Raw genomic sequence first — 20,091 nt, 5'->3', positions numbered from 1 at the left:
ATTTTCCTTCTAGTGCTTTCTGTAGGGCTAGATTTGTAGATAGGTATGGTTTAAATCTGGTTTTGTCTTGGAATGTCTTGTTCACTCTGTCTATGATGATTGCAAGTTTTGCTGCATATTTCAGTCTAGGCTGGCATCCATGGTCTCTTAGTGTCTGCATTACATCTGTCCAGGTCCTTGTGGCTTTCAATGTCTCCATTGAGAAAGTGGGTGTTATTCTGATGGGTTTGCCTTTATAAGTCACTTGGATTTTTTCCTTTGCTACTCTTATTCTTTCTTTATTCTGTAGGTTTAGTTGTTTAATTATTAATTGCCAGGGCATTTTTTTTGGGGGGGGGTCTATTCGGTTTGCTGTTCTATAGGCTTCTTGTATCTTCATATGTATTTCTTTCTTTAAGTTGGGAAAGTTTTCTTCTGTGATCTTGTTAAATATGTTTTCTGTGCCTTTGAGTTGGTATTGTTCTCCTTCCTCTATCATTATTCTTAGGTTTGGTCTTTTCATTGTATCCCAGATTTCTTGGACATTTTGTGTTGTGTCTTTTTGGCTTTGATATTTTCTTTGACTGACTAATCTATTTCCTCTATTCTATCTTCTACACCAGAGATCCTTGCTTCCATCTCTTATATTCTGTTGGTTATGCTTGCTTCTGTGTTTCCTGTTTGTTTACTCAGATTTTCTATTTCGAGCTTTTTCTCTGTTTGTGTCTTCTTCATTGTTTCTATTTTCCTTTTCTGGTCCTGAACTGTTTCCCTCACCTGTTTCATTGCTCTTCATGGTTTATTAAAGGTATTTATTGCTTTTTTTCAATTTTTATTTCTCTTTTCCTTTTATTCTTTATAGATTTCTTCCAATGTTTTTGTCTTTTTCTCAATTCCTTTATTGATTTCTTTCACTTTTTTGTATGCCTTTTCCCCAGTTACATTTTTTTCTTCAAATGCCCTTAGCATCTTCATGATGCTATTCTTTAGGTTGCTCTCTTCTGCTTCTTTTACATTGTAATATTCAGGTCCTGCTGTTGGAGGATGGCTAGGTTCTGGTGATGTTGTATTTTTCTTTATGTTGTTTTATGTACTTCTGCTTTGACATCTGTCCTTCTCCTCCTCTAAAAGCTATAAGAGGTGCCTGTGTCTGAGCGAGTTGCTGTTGGTCCCCTCTGATCTTTTTGTGCCTGTTTCTCAGGGGCCACTTCTGGGTCTAACATTAGCTCTTGGTCTAATTGGAACAGGCAGATTCTGAGTCTTAGGGAGCTGCTCTTGGGTTGACCCAACCTAGTTGATTCTGTGACTCCTGGAACCATTATTGGTCTTATCAGGGCTCTTGGTCCAATCAGAGCCAATAGATTCTGTCTTTTAGGAAGCCTCTTTTGGTCCAATGAGAGGTGGCAGATGCTACTTCTCAGAAAGCCACTCTTGGTCTCATGAGGGCTAGCAGATTCCCTCTCTCCTGAGGTTACTCTTGGTCCAATGACAGCTCTTTGACTAATGAGAGCTCTCTCCCTAAACTTGATGAGAGCTGGGGGTTGGTTTCTAAGGCTCAGGAAGTGGCTTGGATCCTGGGCAGATGGGTATGAGGGCAGAGTATTAGATTGTAGGGTCTGATGATGGGTCTTGGTGAATTGGGAGCTTTCCCACAGGAGCCCTGCCTGCTGCCTGTTAAACGCCCTTCACTAATCCTATGTAACACAAAATTGTGAGAGGGGCACTAGCACATTTGAAGTTTGTTGTCTTTATTTTTCTTATGCCAGACAGTTAGGATTGGAGACTCTGCTGCTCAGTTGGATGAATTAAATGTAATGGGTTTTGGACACCAGAGTGGGACCAGGCAGCAGTACTGAATTGCCAAAGCAAAGTCATTGTACATATTGTATTGGGCAGTATAGCCAAAGCAATGTTCTTAACTGCCTGAACCATAATTGTCAGCAAAGGAAAGGTATAGAATCAGAGGCTCAGTACTATGAGGAGAATAAGAATCCTTTGTTGAATGTGCAGACTTGATGAAGGTTCAAACTCCAGGATTAAATGGGTATCAAGAAGATTGCATTCTAGGCACAATCTGGCAGCGTGAAAGTCTCTGAAAAGGGCACAAGACTAGCTATTGGTAAAATACAGCCCACTTGCATTGGAGACATCAAATTAGTGGACATGCCACTATCATGGTATGACCACCAAATACAAAAACAGGTGTGCAGTAGAACCAGTCTGAGCCTATGAGATATAAGATGCATGCTATGGATTGCAAATCTGGAGAACAGGAACTTACTATGTCCTTTGGAGCCCAGGAGGTCCTGGATGAATACCCGATGCAGGGCAATCAGCTATTTGTTTTGCTTTGATTTAATTGTAACTGTATCCTAATGCCCTCCATTGGGAAAAGAATGTATTCAACTTGCTTTTATTCTTTTTAATTTTACAGAAACCCATATTTATGAGACATCCAATATTTTATAAAGATTTTGAACAAAGATTTTGGATGTTTTCTAGAGCCTTTAATACTGTAATTCACTTTGTTTGTTGCATCTTTGTGTTTGGGTATCCTGGTAACTGTAGCCTCATAAAAAGAGTTTGATAATATTCCTTCTGTTTCTATTGTGTGGGACAATTTGAAGAGAGTTGGAATTAGCTCTTCTGGTAGATTTCTGCCCTGAATCCATCTGTTCTGGGATTTTTCTGGTTGGGACACTTTTAGTGACTGTTTCTATTTCCTTAAGGTTTATTGGCCTATTTAAATAGTTTATGTGGTCTTGATTTATATTTGGTATGTGGTACCTATCCAGAAAACTTTCCTTTTCTTTTAGAGTTTTCAATTTTGTGTAGTACAAGCTTTTTAGTAAGACCTGATGATTCTCTGGATTTCCTCATTGTCTGTTATGTCTCCATTTTCATTTCTAATTCTGTTGATTTGGATGCTCTCTCACTCTCTCTACTTTTTGGTTACTGTGGATAAGGGATTGTCTATCTTGTTGATTTTCTCAAAGAACCAACTCTTTGTTTATTGATTATTTGTATTGTTCTCTTTGTTTCTATTTCATTGATTTCAGCACTCAATTTGATCATTTCATGGTATCAATTTCTCCTGGGTGAGTTTGATTCTTTTTGTTCTAGAGCTTTCAGGTGTCCTATTCAGTTACTAGTGTGAGATTTCTTCATCTTCTTCATGTGGGCATTTAGTGGTATGAATTTTCCTCTTATCACTGCTTTATTAATGTCCCATAAGTTTGGGTATGTTGTACTTTCATTTTCATTGATCTCTAGGAAATCTTTAATTTCTTTCTTTATTTCTTTCTTGACCCATTGGTGATTCATTTGGGCATTGTTCAATTTCTTTGAGACTGCTGGATTTCTGTAAATTTTGTTGTTGTTGAAATCTAACTTTAAGCCATTGGCATATACCCAAGGAATGCCCAATCATACCACAAGGACACATGCTCAACTATGTTAATAGCAGCATTATTTGTAATAGCCAGAACCTGGAAACAACCAAGATGCCCCTCAACTTAAGAATGGATAAAGAGAATGTGATATATATATATATATATATATATATATATATATATATATATATATATATATATACAGTGGTGTACTACTCAGCAGAAAAAAAAACAATGACATCATGAGGTTTGCAGGCAAATGGATGGAACTAGAAAAGATCATCCTGAGTGAGGTATACCCAGAAGGACTCAGAAGGACAAACATGGTATGTACTCAATCATAGGTGGATCTAGATATAAAGCAAAGGATAACCAGACTACAATCCACAGCTCCAGAGAGGCTATCTAGTAAGGAAGAACTTAGCAAGGGTGCATTGATTGCCCAACAATGGAGAAATGGATGAGATCTACATGAGCAGACTGGGGGCAAGGGGGGGAAGGGAGGGCAAGAGACAGGGAATGAGAAATTAGAGGAGTGGAAGGTTCAAGCTTTTATGATTGTCCAGGGTCTCACTGTTGAAAACCTGCCAAGTCCCAAAAAAGACACTGGATTCCCAAAGAAACATGGGACTGTTGTAAAGATGGAATAAATGTATTTTGCATAATGAAATGAACTTCAACTTATAGCAACAAGGGGGAGAATATTGTATCTTAAAAGCAATAAACTTGAGGTGGGTGAGATTGCTGACTATGTAAGAGTGTGTGCCATCAAGCCTTATAATGTGAGATTGAACACAGTGGTGGAGATGTTAAAACAAGAAAACCAACCCTGACAAGCTGTCCTGTCTTCTGCACACCACATGGCCCATCAGAGCACATTGGAGATGCCTGGCCTTTTGTGATCATCACAACCAGGGAATTAGGATATGGCTACTGCTTTCTAGTAGAGACAGGCTGCAGATGGCAATGGCATCTTCAGTGTACAGCATTGCCTTCTTACTTCAAGAGAGGATTCCATAATGCCAGCAGTGCCAAGGCTGAGACATCCAGCTCTCCCCTCCAGAGATCTGAGTACTTAAGTGTTTCCACACAGGAATGTGGGGTTCTTGTGTATGTGTGTTGAGGTGTCAGTTTACTTACAAACCTCTTTCACCTTGTGTATGTCATGTTTATTTAAGCAACTTACATTTCACCAGTACTCTTGCCTGCTACTGCTTGTTGGCAACATCCAAAGACATGATCATCACCCACAGAGGATAAAATGAGAAAACATTTAAAGAAAGGAGTATATTTGACAGGAAGGGAAGATATACAATTTAGACACACCCCAGAAACCAAGTTGATATTTTATTTGGAATGAGTTGGTGATTGCATAGTACTGTGTGAAAATGGGCAATTTCTTCAAAGATTCTCCTGGCAGATGTTACAAATGCCAAAGCCCTCAATTCAGGCCTTTTGCTCAGCACATGGTGCCCTCACCCGACTGTGTATTGTCAAGGAGATCATCTCATAGAGGAACAAAATGACACCAAAAAGTGACATTGTGGCTGTCAGGACACCCATTGGGAACACCTTTGTGCAGTGTTTCTTTATAATGTCTTCTTTCTTTACTGGAAAGTCGGGTGGAAATTCAAGTGTGGTTTGCCCATACATGTCTACAAGGTGGTTCAAGGTCACAGTAACAAGTGTGAAAAGGCTGCTCACAGCCAAAATTATGGCAGACATCTTGTAGCAAAACAGCTGGATCTCAATGAATGGTTCTTCCATGTAGCTGATCTTAATGGCCACTGAAGTGAAAATCAGGACAAGGATTTTCATCGATATGGCCCATGCTATCAGGACTTGTAAATACTGAAATTCCGATGACTTGTACCAGGTTTCATTGATAGGGGTATGAACCAACATCCTGGTCATAGACCCAGAGATGTTAAAGTCCTGAGTGTAATAAGTTTCCCAGAGTCCAATTGACACAAATTGCACAAGCTTGTTGTTAAACTCCCACAGGCACCAGCATTGGCTGTTTGCAAGGATGATTTCAAATACCAAAGCTGATGTACTACAAATCAGGCCACTGAACTTGAAGATGTACTCCTTCATGTTGGCAAATCTGAACAAGGCATGAAAGAAGAATAGAGTCAGTGAGAATACAAGGGAAGACAGGAAAACAGGAGTCATGGCTTTAAAAGCACTGAGCTCTCATACCTTTTTCCCTGTTGTCACATGGAGATATTTCAGTGGTCTATGTACAGATTACTATTCCGAACACTGTAAATAATAGTAAGAGAAGCTTGGAGATCCATGAGTATAGTGGCAATAGCTACTTTATGATAATTTTGACAACAATTTCATAATATCCATCAAATGCTGAAATGTTCATATTTGTTGACCAGGTGTTTCAGTGCTTGGAATTGACAGTGAGATTGGGGTTGGCAATATCACACTAAGATCATGTTTATTCACCTTTGTTTGTAATATAGAAATATTATGAATAATGTAAATGAGGGTAATAAACAAAGGAATGCTCAAATAAATTATCACTTCTAAAATAATGTGATGAAACTTCTCATGACTATTAAAAAAGGAAGTAACCTACATGGCCTGCTGAAATCAAAAAATGAAAACTATAATTCACATGGTATATCAAATCATGTGTGAATGTCATTCATACTGCTTACATGTGTATACAAGTATGTACACATATGCATATATTTATTCACAAATGTATATTATCCCAAAAGACACACACCAAATAAAGAACTCTAGGTAGATCAAAGGAGTAGTGTACACTGTCCTTCTTATTAGTATTTTCTGAATTGTAATTATTACTAAAAAACCATGAACTACTTATATCTCATAATTAAACCTAGATTGAGAATGACTTTCAAGACATGAAGGTATTTGGGATAGGGATATGGCTTAGAGTTATAGTGATCACCTAAGATGAATAAGACTCTGAACTCATTCCTCAGTATAAGAAAACTAAAATCTCTGTGTAAAATATGAGGTTTCATGGATATTTTCATTATTTTCTCTTCACATATTCAAATACCTTCTTTGAACATAAAACTAAGCCTCCATGGGTTGCTGGCCAGTAGGGAAAACTCCCCATGGCAAGGCTCCCCTAATCCCCTATCAGACCCTGCAATCTACAAGACCCAAGTCCTATTCCAATACCCAAGTGCCTGGGATTCCAGTAACTTCCTGAGACAAGGAATCTTCCAGCTCTCATTGGACCAAGATGTGAGTGACTCCCCTCCCTCCCAGTGAGTCCTGCCTCTGGGACCCAGGCCCTGGGAAACAAACAGTCCCCAAGAACCCCTAGACAACTCTTTCCCAGATGCTGGCTAGCAGGGAAAATTTCCTTGGGCCAGGCTTCTCCACTAACCCCCCCCATCGGACCCTACAGTCTACACCCCAATCAATACCCAATACCCATCTGCCTACAACCCCAGCAACTTGCTGAGACAAGGAATCCACCAGCTCTCATTGGTTCAATGGTGGCTTCCTGAGACACATAATCTGCCAGTTCTCACTGAACCAAGAGAGGTTTTCTAAGACACAGATTCCACCAGCTCTGACTATACCAACAGCCCTGAGAAGACCAAGAGCAACTAGGTGAGTCACAGAATCAGCTAGCTTGCATTGGTCCAAGTGTACTCCCTGATATTTAGAATCTGCCAGCTCCAATTAGACAAAGAGCTAAGACTGGACACAAAGGGACCCCCTGAGTCACAGACACAAAAAGCACAGAGTGGACCAATACCAGCTTGCTCAGACACAGGCACCTCTTTCACCTATTAGAGGATGAGATGGGCAGATTTCAATGCAAAATACATACAAAAACATAAAGAACAATATTGCATCAACAGAACCTAGCCTTCTTCTAACAGTAAGACCTAACATAATAATGTCGAACAATCAGAAGAAAATGACCTTAAAATTAGCTTCATGAAGATGATAGAGGCCTTTCAAGAAAAAAACTGAAAAATTCCCTTAAAGGAATTGAGGAAAAGACAAACAAAAAAATTGGAAGAAATCAACAAAGAAATAGAGGAAAAGGCAACTGAAAAATAGGAGGAAATCAATAAATCCCTTAAAGAAAGCCAAGAAAAGCATGAAAAAGCAATTAAACATGTGAAGGAAACAGTTCAAAACCTGAAAAGGGAAATAGAAACAATGAAGAAGACACAAACAGAGGGAATGCTGGATATAGAAAATATGAGTAAACAAACAGGAAACACAGATGCAAGTAACCAGCAGAATACAAGAGATGGAAGAGTCTCTGGTGTAGAGGATACAATGGAGGAAATAAATTAATCAGTCAAAGAAAATACCAGAGCCTCAGTGGCGGCGGCTGGCAGAGACAGACAGGCTCAGCAGGCTGGCAGAGACATACAGGCCTGGAGGCGGCCCACAGAGACAGACAGGCCTGGTGGCAGCCGGCAAATACTGACAGGCCCTGTGGTGACCCACAGAGATAGACAGGCCCTGCCTCAGCTGGCAGAGACATACAGGCCCAGTGGTGGCAGCCAGCAGAGACATACAGGCCTGGCGGCAGCCTGCACAGATACACAGTAACAGAAGCAGTGACAAGGAGAGGCAAGTAGACCTGCAGTGGTGGCCGGCAGAGGTAGACAGGCCTGGCAGAGGCAGGCAGGCACAGCAGAGGCAGACGGCAGCCCAGTGGGGAGGCAGGCAGGCCAAGCACGTGTCAGCCAAAACACATTTGCAATAAAGACCAGAAACTGAGCTATTACCCACTGAAGAGCTAGTGAAAACAAGCTCTTAATCAAGACCTTGAAACAGGGACGCTTCTAAACCCAACACCTGGGGAAGAAGCTATCTCTGTGGGATGGAACCAGAACAAATCTCAACACTCCATCTGAGGCCAACTCAGGGCCCAGCTGCTGATCCTGCGAAACCCAACAACTTGGAGGTGTTTGTGAGAATACACTACTCAGCTGAAATCCATCTGGGAGAGGATTCAGATCCCTACAGTTTGAAGTCTGAAGAAACAAGATCAGCTGAGGAGTTGACGAATGAACAAAATATGACCTGGGAACACAGAAGAAGGCGCTGCCCAGCCACCAAACCAGATCAACAGAATCATAAGTATATACTTCACCAACTGAGATCAGCTGCTCCTGAAGAAACAGCCCAATAGCACCAATTTAACCAAGAAATCCTAGTGAACCAAGACTAAAAATTAGAACGAGAGGCACTCTCAGACATAGACACCACTTGCACCAAGCAGAGGAAGAGATGAGTAGATACCAGCGTAAAAATGCAGGCAACAACTTTAAAACCTATATGGCAACATCAGAACCTAGTGATTCTACACCTGCAAGTACTGAACATACCAAGACAGAAAAAACAGAAGAAATCAATCCTCAAATGACTTTAAGAAGATGATAGAGGCCCTTAAAGAAGAAAAAAATTTCCTTAAAGAGGAAATAAAAAGTTCACTTAAAGATGAAATGAAAAACTTCCTTAAAGAGGAAATAAAACTTCCCTTAAAGAGGAAATGAAAACTCCATTAAAGAGGAAATACAAACTTCCCTTAAAGAGGAAATGAAAAACTCCCTTAAAGAAATGGAAGAAAAAATGAACAAAAATATGGAAGAAATCAAAAAAATCCAAGAAAAAACAATTAAACAGATGAAAGAAACATTCCAAGATCTGAAAAATCAATTTGAGTCAATAAAGAAAACACATGCTCAGGGAATGCTGGAAATAGAAATCCTGACTAAACGAACAGGAGCTACAGAAACACGCATAACCAACCAATTGCAAGAGATGGAACATAGAATCTCTGACACTGAAGACACAATAGAGAAAATAGATTCATCAGTCAAAGAAAACACTAAAGACAAAATAGTCGTAACAGAAAACATCCAAGAAATTTGGGACACCATGAAAAGACCAAACCTAAAAATAATAGGGATAGAAAAAGGAGAGGAATACCAACTCAAAGGCACAGAAAATATATTCAACAAAATCATAGAAGAAAACTTTGCTAACCTAAAGAAAGAAATACCTATGAAGATATAAGAAGCTCACAGAACACCGAATAGGATGGCTCCAAAGGAAAAAAAAAGTCCCCTCACCACACAATAATCAAAACACTAAACACACAGAACAAAGAAAAAATATTAAGAGCCACAAAGGAAATAGACCAAGTAACATATAAAGGCAAACCCATCAGAATAACACCAGACTTCTCAATAGAGACTATGAAACTAGAAGATCATGTACAAATCTTATGCAGACACTAAGAGAAATATTACATATAGAATTATTACATATATTACATATAGAGAAATATTACAAATAGATCCATATCTGTCACCATGCACAAAACTCAAGTCCAAGTGGATCAAAAGCCTTAACATAAATCCAGTTACACTAAACTTAATAGAAAAGAAAGTAGGAAGCACTCTTGAATGCATTGGCACCAGAGACCATTTCCTAAATAAAACACCAACAGCACAGACCCAGAGCACAATAATTAATAAATGGGACCTCTCAAAATTGAGAAGCTTTTGCAGGGCAAAAGACACAGTCAGTAAGACAAAAAGACAGCCAACAGAATGGGAAAAGATCTTCACCAACAACACATCGGACAGAGGATTGATCTCCACAGTATATATAGAACTCAAGAAACTAGACATCAAAATACTAAACAGTCCTATTAAAAATGGGCTAAAGGGCTAAACAGAGAATTCACAAAAAAGAATCACAAATGGCTGAAAGACATTAAAAGAAATGCTCAACATCCTTAATCATCAGAGAAATGCAAATCAAAATGATTCTGAGATAGCACCTTAAACCTGTCAGAATGGCTACAGTCAAAAACACCAATGACAGTCAATGATGGAGAGGATGTGGAGCAAAGGGAACACTCCTCCACTGTTGGTGGGAACGTAACCTTGTAAACCACTGTGGAAATCAGTATGGCAGGTTCTCAGAAAATTAGGAATCCAACTACCTCAAGACCCAGCCATCCCACTCTTGGGCATATACCCAAGGAATGCTGATTCATACCATAAAGATACATGCTCAGCTATGTTCATAGCAGCACTATTTGTAATAGCCAGAACCTGGAAACAACCTAGATGCCTGTCAACAGAAGAATGGATGAAAAAAATGTGGTACATATACACAATGGAGTACTACTCAGCAGAGAAAAACAATGAAAGCATGAAATTGGCAGGCAAATGGATGGAACTAGAAAAAATCATCCTGGGTGAGGTAATCCAAACCCAGAAAGACAGTCATGGTAAGTAGTCACTCATAAGTGGATTCTAGATATAAAATAAAGAACAATCAGACTACAACACATAGAATCATGGAGGCTAGATATACAGCATGGAGGTCCCTAGGACGACTGTGGCTTATAATAAATTTTGGTTTTACAAAAAAAAGAAATTTATGAAAGGAATTTGGACAATGACCAGTAAAATGAGAGAAAAGTCTAAGAAAGAATCTCTTTCAAAGGTAATTTGCAGAATATTACAAGGAGGTTTATTGAATTTCACGTGAGATGAAAAGTAAAGAATTATTCACTGATCTTGGCAGCACTACATGAGTTACTATGTTATTCAGGGATCTTCAGAGAAATGGAGCTAATGGTGTGTGTGCTTATGTTAGCAGACTGATCTTAAGTGTGTGGCTCATGGGACTGTAAAAATTGGCAATTCCAAATTCTTCAGGGTAAGAATTGGCCTGAAAAATCAGGAAAAAGTTGCTATTTGAGTGAGAAAGTAACCGACAGTGAGAATTCTCTTGCTGAAGACACTAGTCTCTTGAGAGTAAAGCCTTCACTGAATGAGGTCCATCCACATTATGAAGATCAATCTGCTTAACCCAAGGTAAAGTTATTGGTTTATGTTAAGTTAATAGAAGAAATATATTTATACTGTGCTATGAAAGCTGCCAGGGGGAAAAAAGCAATCACTAGTCCCAACAAGCTTTAAAGTCTATGAACCACAACAATGACAAGCCAGGCAAGGTACCCTCAATGGCACAATAGTGACACTTTTATCTTGAGAGTAACCAACAGCTTTTTAATTGAGTCCAAGGCCTCCTTGGTAGTGGGGCATTCATGCCTAAAACTGTAAACCTAGCCAATCACAAATGGTTAGAGAGGCCATAGACTCTACTACTGCTATCTCCTAATACAGTATGATTCCTAACTTCATTCTGAACACTTACCCTTGTATCTACAGAAGAGTATCTCTGACCCCTGACAAAGAAGCTTCTTAAAACAGATAGGGCTATTACAGAGATCCACAAATCAGAGAATTTGTTGAAATCAGAGGGTAAGTGACCGTAGGGTACCCAACTATGATTGATACATCTATGACACAATTTTTATACCTAAAGCTCAGGAAAAATCATGGAAGAAGGAGGTGGAAAAATTATAAGAGGCAGAGAGACCAGAGGTTAAATATCAAGCAGCTCTCCAGAGAAGTGATGGGACTATAAAAAGTCTTAAGCCGGGCTGTGGTGGCAGACACCTTTAATCCCAGCACTCGGGAGGCAGAGCCAGGCGGATCTCTGTGAGTTCGAGGCAAGCCTGGGGTACCAAGTGAGTCCCAGAAAAGGCACAAAGCTACACAGAGAAACCCTGTCTCGAAAAACCAAAAAAAAAAGGCTTTGACCTATTCAATATCCCTTTCATGATAAAACTCCCTAGGAAAAATGTAACCAGAGGGAACTTGAACAACTTCATAAAGAACATGTGCAGAATGGTTACAGGTGACATCACAGTGCTGCAAGAGGAAGTGGTTTCCTTTGGAGGTCAGGAACATGATTGGGAAGGTGGAATGTTCCCAGTCATATTGGACACATTAATAGACATTCTGGAAACTACAACACGCAAGGAGAACAAATAAAAGCCACAACAAGTAGTAAGAAAGAAATTGTCTTTAATTGAAGAACATTTTATTATCAAGACAGAACGTAAGGAATCTCAAAAAAAATACCAACCGTCCTATGACTAAGTCATAGATACCAAAACAAACAAACAAACAAACAAACAAACAAAAAATACAAACCACAGTTTTTTTCTCTATACTAACAATAAACATGATGGAACTAAAATTAAAAACACAACAACAACAACAAAAAAGAAAATACCAAAACCAAAAAAGGAATGACACAAAATGTCCAGGAAATCTTGGACACCATGGAAAGACCAAACCTAAGAATAATAGGGATAGAAGCAAGAGAAGAATACCAAATCAAAGGCACAGAAAATATATTCAACAAAATCATGGAAGAAAACTTTCCCAACTTAAAGAAGGAAATACCTATGAAGATACAATAAGCATATAGAACACCAAACAGACTGTGCACCCTCAAAATGTCCCCTCACCACATAATAATTAAACCACTAAACATACATAATAAAGAAAGAATATTAAGAGCAGCTAAGATAAAAGGCCAAGAGACCTATGAAGGCAGAACCATCAGAATAAAACCCTACTTCTCAATGGAGACTTTGAAAGCCAGAAGGACCTGGACAGATGTAATGCAGACACTAAGAGACCATGGATGCCAGCCTAGACTAACATAACCAACAAAACTTTAAAATAACCATAAACAGAGTGAATAAGACATTCTAAGAAAAAAAACAGATTTAAACAATACCTATCCACAAATCCAGCCCTACTAAAAGCACTAAAAGGAAAATTCCAACCTAAGGAAATCAGATACACCCACGAAACACAGGCAATAGATAATCCCACAGCAGTAAATCCCAAAGAAGAGAAATACACACACACTACCACCAAAAGATAACAGGAATTAATAATCACTGGTCTTTAATATCCCTTAATATCAATGGTCTTAATTCACCTATAAAAAGACACAGGCTAGTAGAATGGATATGAAAGCAGACCCATCTTTCTGCTCCATACAAGAAACACACCTCAATTTCAAAGATAGACATTACCTCAGCGTAAAAGGATGGGAAGTCTTTCCAATCAAATGGACTTAAGAAACATCTGGTATAGCTATGCTATTATCTCACAAAATAGACTTCAAACTAAAATCAATCAAGAGCGATTGAGAAGGGCATTACATACTCATCACAGGAATCCACCAAGATGAAGTGTCAATTCTGAACATTTATACCACAAATACAAGGGCACCCACATATGAAAACAAAATGATTAAAGCTTATATCACACATCAAACCAAACACATTAATAGTGATAGACCACCACCCCACACTCAACACTGGACAGATCGGCAAAATCGAAACTTAACAGAGAAATAAGGGGCTTAACTGAAGTTATGACTCAAATAGGCTTAAATGATATCTACAGAAAATTCCACCCTAACACAAAATACCTTCTTCTCAGCACCTGATGTAACCTTCTCTAAAATCAACCACATACTTGGTCACAAAGAAAATCTCAAAGATACAAAACAATTGGAATAACCTCCTATATTCTATCAGACCACCATGGTTTACAGTTAAATTTCAACAACAACAAAAATTACAGGAAACCTACAATCTCTTGGAAACTGAATAATGCTCAAACGAATCACCAATGGGTTAAAGAAGAAATAAGAAAGAAATTATAGACATCCTAGAATTCAATGAAAATGAATGTACTACATACCCAGACTTATGGGACACTATGGAAGCAGTGCTAAAGGGAAAATTCATAGCTCTAAATGCCCACATGAAGAAGTTGGAGAAATCTCACCTTAGTGACTTAACAGCACATCTGAAAGCTCTAGAACAAGAAAAAGCAAAGTCACACGGGAGGAATAGATGTGAGGAAATTATCAAATTAAGAGCTGAAATCAATAAAATAGAAACAAAGAGAACAATATAAAGAATAAAGGAAACAAAGAGTTGTTCCTTGAGAAAACCAACAAGATAGACAAGCCCTTATCCAGACTAACCCAAAGGCAGAGAGAGAGTATCCAAATCAATAAAATCAGAAATGAAAGGGAGATTTAACAACTGACAATGAGGAAATCCAGAGAATCATCAGGTCATACTTCAAAAACCTGTACTCCACCAAATTGGAAAATCTAAATGAAACAGACAATTTTCTGGATAGGTACCACATACCAAAGTTAAATCAAGACCAGATGAACTATTTAAATAGACCAATAACCCCTAAAGAAATACAAACAATCATTAAAAGGCTCCCAACCAAAAAAAGCCCAGGACCAGATGGTTTCAATTTAGAATTCTACCATATTGTCAAAGAGGCATTACTACCAATACTCTTCAAATTGTTCCACACAATAGAAACAGAAGGAATGTTACCAAACTCCTTTTATGAGGCTACTGTTCCTCTGATTCGCATGCCACAAAAAGATGCAATGAAGAAAGAAAATTACAGACCAATCTCCCTCATGAACATTGAAGCAAAAATAATCAATAAAATATTGGCAAACTGACTCCAGCAACACATCAAAAACATTATCCACCATGATCAAGTAGGCTTTATCTCAGAAATGCAAAGGAGTTCAACATGGGAAAGTCTGTCAAAGTAATACACCATATAAACAAACTGAAAGAAAAAATCTACATGGTCATTTCATGAGATGCTGAAAAGGCTTTTGACAAAATCCAACACTTCTCCATGAAAAGGGTCTTGGAGAATCAGGAATACAAGAAACATACCTAAACATAATGAAGGCAATTACAGCAACCCAACAGCCAACATCAAAGTAAATGGAGAGAAACTCAAAGCAATTCCACTAATACCAGGAACAAGACAAGGCTGTCCATTATTCCCATATTTATTCAATGTAGTACTAGAAGTTCTAGCTAGAGCAACAAGACAGCAAAAGGAGATCAAGGGGATACAAATTGGAAAGTAAGAAGTCAAACTTTCACTATTTGCAGATGATATGATAATATACATAAGTGACCATGAAAATTCAACCAAGGAACTCATACAGCTGATGAACATCTTCAGTAATGTGGCAATAGACAAGATTAACTCAAAGAAAATCAAGAGTTCTCCTGTATACAATTGATAAATGGGCTGAGACAGAAGTCAGAGTAATATCACCCTTTACAATAGCCACAAATAATATAAAATACTTTGGGGTAACTCTAACTAAACAAGTGAATGACCTGTGTGACAAGAACTTTAAGTCCCTGAAGAAAGAAATTGAAGAAGATATCAGAAAATGGAAAGATCTCCCATGATCACGAATAAGCAGATTAACACAGTACAATTGGCATTCTTACCAAAAGCAATGTACAGATTCAATGCAATTCCCATCAATTGCCCAACACAATTCTTCATAGACCAAGAAAGAACAATACACAACTTCATATGGAAAAACAAAAACCCAGGATAGCCAAAAGAATCCTATACAATAAAACAACCTCTGGAGGCATCACAATCCCTGACTACAAGCTCTATTATAGAGCTACAGTAATACAAACAGTTTGGTACTGTCATAAAAAGTGACATGTGGACCAATGGACCCGAACTGAAGACCCTGACATTAATCTGCACACATATGAACAAATGATTTTCGACAAAGAAGCCAAAACTGTATAATAGAACAAAGGAAGCATCTTCAACAAATGGTGCTGGCATAACTGGATGTCAACATATAGAAGACTGCAAACAGATCCATATCTGTCACTATGCACAAAACTTAAGTCCATGTGGATCAAAGACCTCAACATAAATACAGTTACTCTGAATCTGATTGAAGAAAAAGTAGGAAGTAGTCTTGAACGCATTGACACCAGAGATCACTTCCTAAATATAACAACAGTAGCACAGACACTGAGAACAACAATTAATACATGGGACCTCTTGAAACTTAGAAGCTATTGTAGGGCAAAGGACACAGTCAACAAGACAAAACGACAGCCTACAGAATGGGAAAAGCTCTTCACTAACCCCACATCTGACAGAAGGCTGATATCCAGAATGTATAAAGAACTCAAGACACTAGACATCCAAATACCCAACAGTCCCAATTAAAAAGTGGACTATACAGCTAAACAGAGAATTCTCATCAGAAGAGTCTCAAATAGTTGAAAAACATTTAAGGAATTGCTCAATATCCTTAGTCATCAGGGAAATGCAAATCAAAATGATTCTGAGATACCATCTTACACCCATCAGAATGGCTAAGATAAAAATCCCTGAATACAGATTATGTCGGAGAGGATGTGGATCAAGGGGAACACTCCTACGGTTGGTGGGAATGAAAACTTGTACAACCACTTTGCAAATCAATATGGCACTTTCTTTGAAAATTGTGAATCAACCTCCCTCAAGACTCATCTATACCCCTCTTGGGCATATACCCAAGGAATTCTCAATCATACCACAACTATGCATGCTCAACTATGTTCATAGTAGCTTTATTTCTAATATCCAGAACCTGGAAACAATCTAGATGCCCTTTAACTGAAGAATGGATAAAGAAAATGTTGTATATAAACACAATGGAGTACTAGTCAGCAGAGAAAAAACAATGACATCATGAGGTTTGCAGGCAAATGGATGGCACTAGAAAAAAATCTGAGTGAAGTAACCCAGACTCAGAAAGACAAACATGGTATGTACTCCCTCAGAAGTTGATACTAGATGTAAAGCAAAGGATAACCAGGCTGCAACAGACAACTCTATAGAGGCTACCTAGTAAAGAGGACTTCAAGAAAGACACAGGTATTGCCAAGTGACAGAAAAATGGATGAGATCTACTGAGCAAATTGGGGGTGGGGGTGGGGGTAATGGAGGGCAAGGGTCATGGGAAAGTTCGCTTAGAGGAATGGGAGGTCCTAGCTGGATCAGGAACAGAGTGGGAGAACAAGCAAAGAGATACCATGATAAATGAAGACCCCCATGGGAATAGGAAGAAACAGAGTGCTAGGAAGGCCCCTAGAAATCCACAAATATACCTCCACTATAAACTACTGGCAATAGTAAAGAGAGTTAGATGACCTCCACTTGTGATCAGATGGCCGAATACCCTAACTGTAATGATAGAACTCTCTTCCAGTGACTGATGGAAGCAGATGCAGAGATCCATGGCCAAACTCCAGGTGGAGCTCCAGGAGACCAACCAGTGAGGAAGAGGAGGGATTATATGAGCAAGTGATATTGAGACCATGATTGGAAAAAGCACAGGGACAAATAGACAAACTAACAGAACCACATGAACTGTGAACCAATAGATGAGGAGCTCAAATGGAACTGGAGCAGGCCCTCTGGATAAGTGAGACAATTGATGAGCTTGAACTGTTTAGGAGGCCCCTAGGAAGTGGAACTGGGACCTATCCTTGGTGCATGAGTTGGCTTTTTGGAAACTAGGGCCAATTCTGAGACACTTTGCTCAGCCTTGGTGCAGGGAACTGGACCTGCCTCAACTGGATCTACCAGGCTGGGCTGAATCCCCATGGGAGACCTTGCATTGGAGGATGTGGGAATTGTTGGGTGGTTTGGTTGGAATGAAGGGGAGTTGGAGGAGGGAGGACAGGTTAATCCGTGGTTGATATGTAAAATTTTGTTAATTATAAAAAAATATTTATTTAAAAAAGTTCTCAAACATACACATCACTGCAAAAAAAATCCTGTACAATAAAACCACCTCTGTCCAGGCAGGTCCAGTCCCCCCCCCCCCCCCCGCCCCAGACCGAGCCAAGCGTCCCTGCATAAGTCCCAATAAAATGTTGGATCATGAGGTTTGCAGGCCAATGGATGGAACTCGAAAATATCGTCCTGAGTGAGGTAACCCAGAAGGATTCAGAAGGACAAACATGGCATGTACCCCCTCATAAGTGGATACTAGATATAAAGCAAAGTGTAATGAGGCAACAACCCACAATTCCACAGAAGCTAACTAAAAGGGCAGAATCAAAGAAGGAAGCATGGACTGCCCTGGGAAGGGGAAATAGATGAGATCTTCATCAGTAAACTGGGAATGAAGGGTGGGCCATGGAGAGTAGGGTATAGGGGATGAGAGCATAAGGGAATGGGATGATTGAACTGGAAAAGGGATGGAGGGGAAATGAAATGAAATAAATACGAGAGAGAGAGAGAGAGAGAGAGAGAGAGAGAGAGAGAGAGAGAGAGAGAGAGAGAGATATCATGGGGATAGAAAAAGCCTGGTGCTAGGGAAGTTGCTAGGAATTCCCATGGATGACCCCAGTCTGGGATACTAGCAGTAGTGGAGAGGGTGCCTGAACTGACCTGGCTTGCCCCAGAGATCAGACTGCTGAATACCCTGTTATCACAGAACTTTTCTCCAATGATTGTTGGAAGCAGATGCAGAGATCCACAGCCAATCACTAGACCGAGCTCCAGGAGTCCAGTCAAAGAGAGAGAGAAGAGGGATTCAATGAACAAGTATATCAGGATCATGATGGGGAAACATTCAGGGACAACCAAAACCACACTAGAGGGAACTCATGAAAGTTGGATCAATGGCTGTGGAGCCTACATGGGATGGACACCCTTTGCATAGTGAGACAGTTGTGTAGCTTGATCTGCCTGGGAGGCCCCCCTGGCAGTAGGATCAGAATCCATCTCTGTTGCTTGAACAGTAGTCCACTACCTATGATGGTGCAGTCTTGAGGCAGGGGGAAAAGCTTGGACTTGCCTCTACTGAATGTACCTCCACATGGGAGGCCTTACCTTCTTGTGGGAGGGAGTGGGGGATGGGTTGGAAGGGGAGGCTGGGGGGGCAGAAGAAGGAAAGAGGGGGATCTTTGATTGGTGTGTGAAATGAATGAAAAATTTTCTTAATAAAAAAACTAAGACTCCACATTAACTCTCTGCACAAACTTATTTAAATCAATCATCAATTCAAATCCTCAGATGTACTGTCATCATGGAAAAAAATTTACCTGAGGGATGATAATTTATCAGAAAGGATGGAGGCAAAATCATTAACTCACTAGGCATGTGGATAATGTCATTACTACTGTCCCTGAAGGAGGTTTGAGGGACTTACAAATGGGATCTCTTGCCAGGAAACCTTCCCTAGCCGCTATGCTTGGCTTCATATTCTCTATGAGATGTACTTTCTAACTTAGTGGAGGTAGTAGCTGTTCTACTAAGGAAGTTCCATCAGCAAGATGGGTCTTCAATTGATAGTAGCTTGGGTAACACTCTGCCCACATTCTCTTCCTTGCCAAGGCACGTTTGAGGCAGTGGACTACAGGAATGGGGAGTTTTACAGAAATAGTGGAAAGAGGATGAAGGTTGCTGTTGTTCCAAAACACTGAGCTAGCTTGTAAGGCTCTGTTTCTGCCTATGTTTGAAAGCCATGGAGTGGATTCCTATGTTTCATAAAGACTGTATGTGAAAGCTTCCATGTAATGTAAAATTTTTACCTTTGTGTATTCTGGATAAGTAGATCCATTTGGAAGGTAGCAAGACCACAGATGGTCTTCTCAGTAATAGGAAATGCCCATAAATGGAGTCACAGGAAGAACAGAAACACCTTCAGAAAAAGAAGTTCTGTTAGGCAGACATTTCAGCTCAGACCAGTATTCTCCCCAACCCCTGGATGCCACAATCCTTTTCATTCCCCTCCTGATCTTGGCTTAGTTGGAGTCTCATTTTAACACTTCAGGAGTATTGGTATATCTGTTATCACTGGCCCTGCAATGTTACCCACCCAATCATTATCCCCATTTTGTAGTTAAGGAAACAACACAGGAAAGCTAATTCATACACTCAACTTCAGGAAGCTACACAGACAG

At 39.5% G+C, this 20,091-nt stretch overlaps 1 protein-coding gene across 1 annotated transcript; it reads right to left on the bottom strand.

Annotated features, from left to right (window-relative positions):
* Positions 1-4,704: 4,704 nt before the first annotated feature.
* Positions 4,705-19,831, bottom strand: LOC143270938 (uncharacterized). The gene is made up of 2 exons (XM_076562315.1): positions 19,720-19,831; positions 4,705-5,478 (listed from the first exon to the last, which is right to left on the bottom strand). The coding sequence occupies exons 1-2, from the start codon at positions 19,746-19,748 to the stop codon at positions 4,818-4,820; spliced, it is 690 nt and encodes a 229-aa protein (XP_076418430.1). The 5' UTR covers positions 19,749-19,831; the 3' UTR covers positions 4,705-4,817.
* Positions 19,832-20,091: the final 260 nt, after the last annotated feature.

The sequence above is a fragment of the Peromyscus maniculatus genome, chromosome X, assembly GCF_049852395.1.
Source record: "Peromyscus maniculatus bairdii isolate BWxNUB_F1_BW_parent chromosome X, HU_Pman_BW_mat_3.1, whole genome shotgun sequence".
NCBI lineage: Eukaryota > Metazoa > Chordata > Mammalia > Rodentia > Cricetidae > Peromyscus > Peromyscus maniculatus.
The sequence above is the reverse complement of the archived record's forward strand: the minus strand, read 5'-3'. Positions and strand labels throughout refer to the sequence as shown.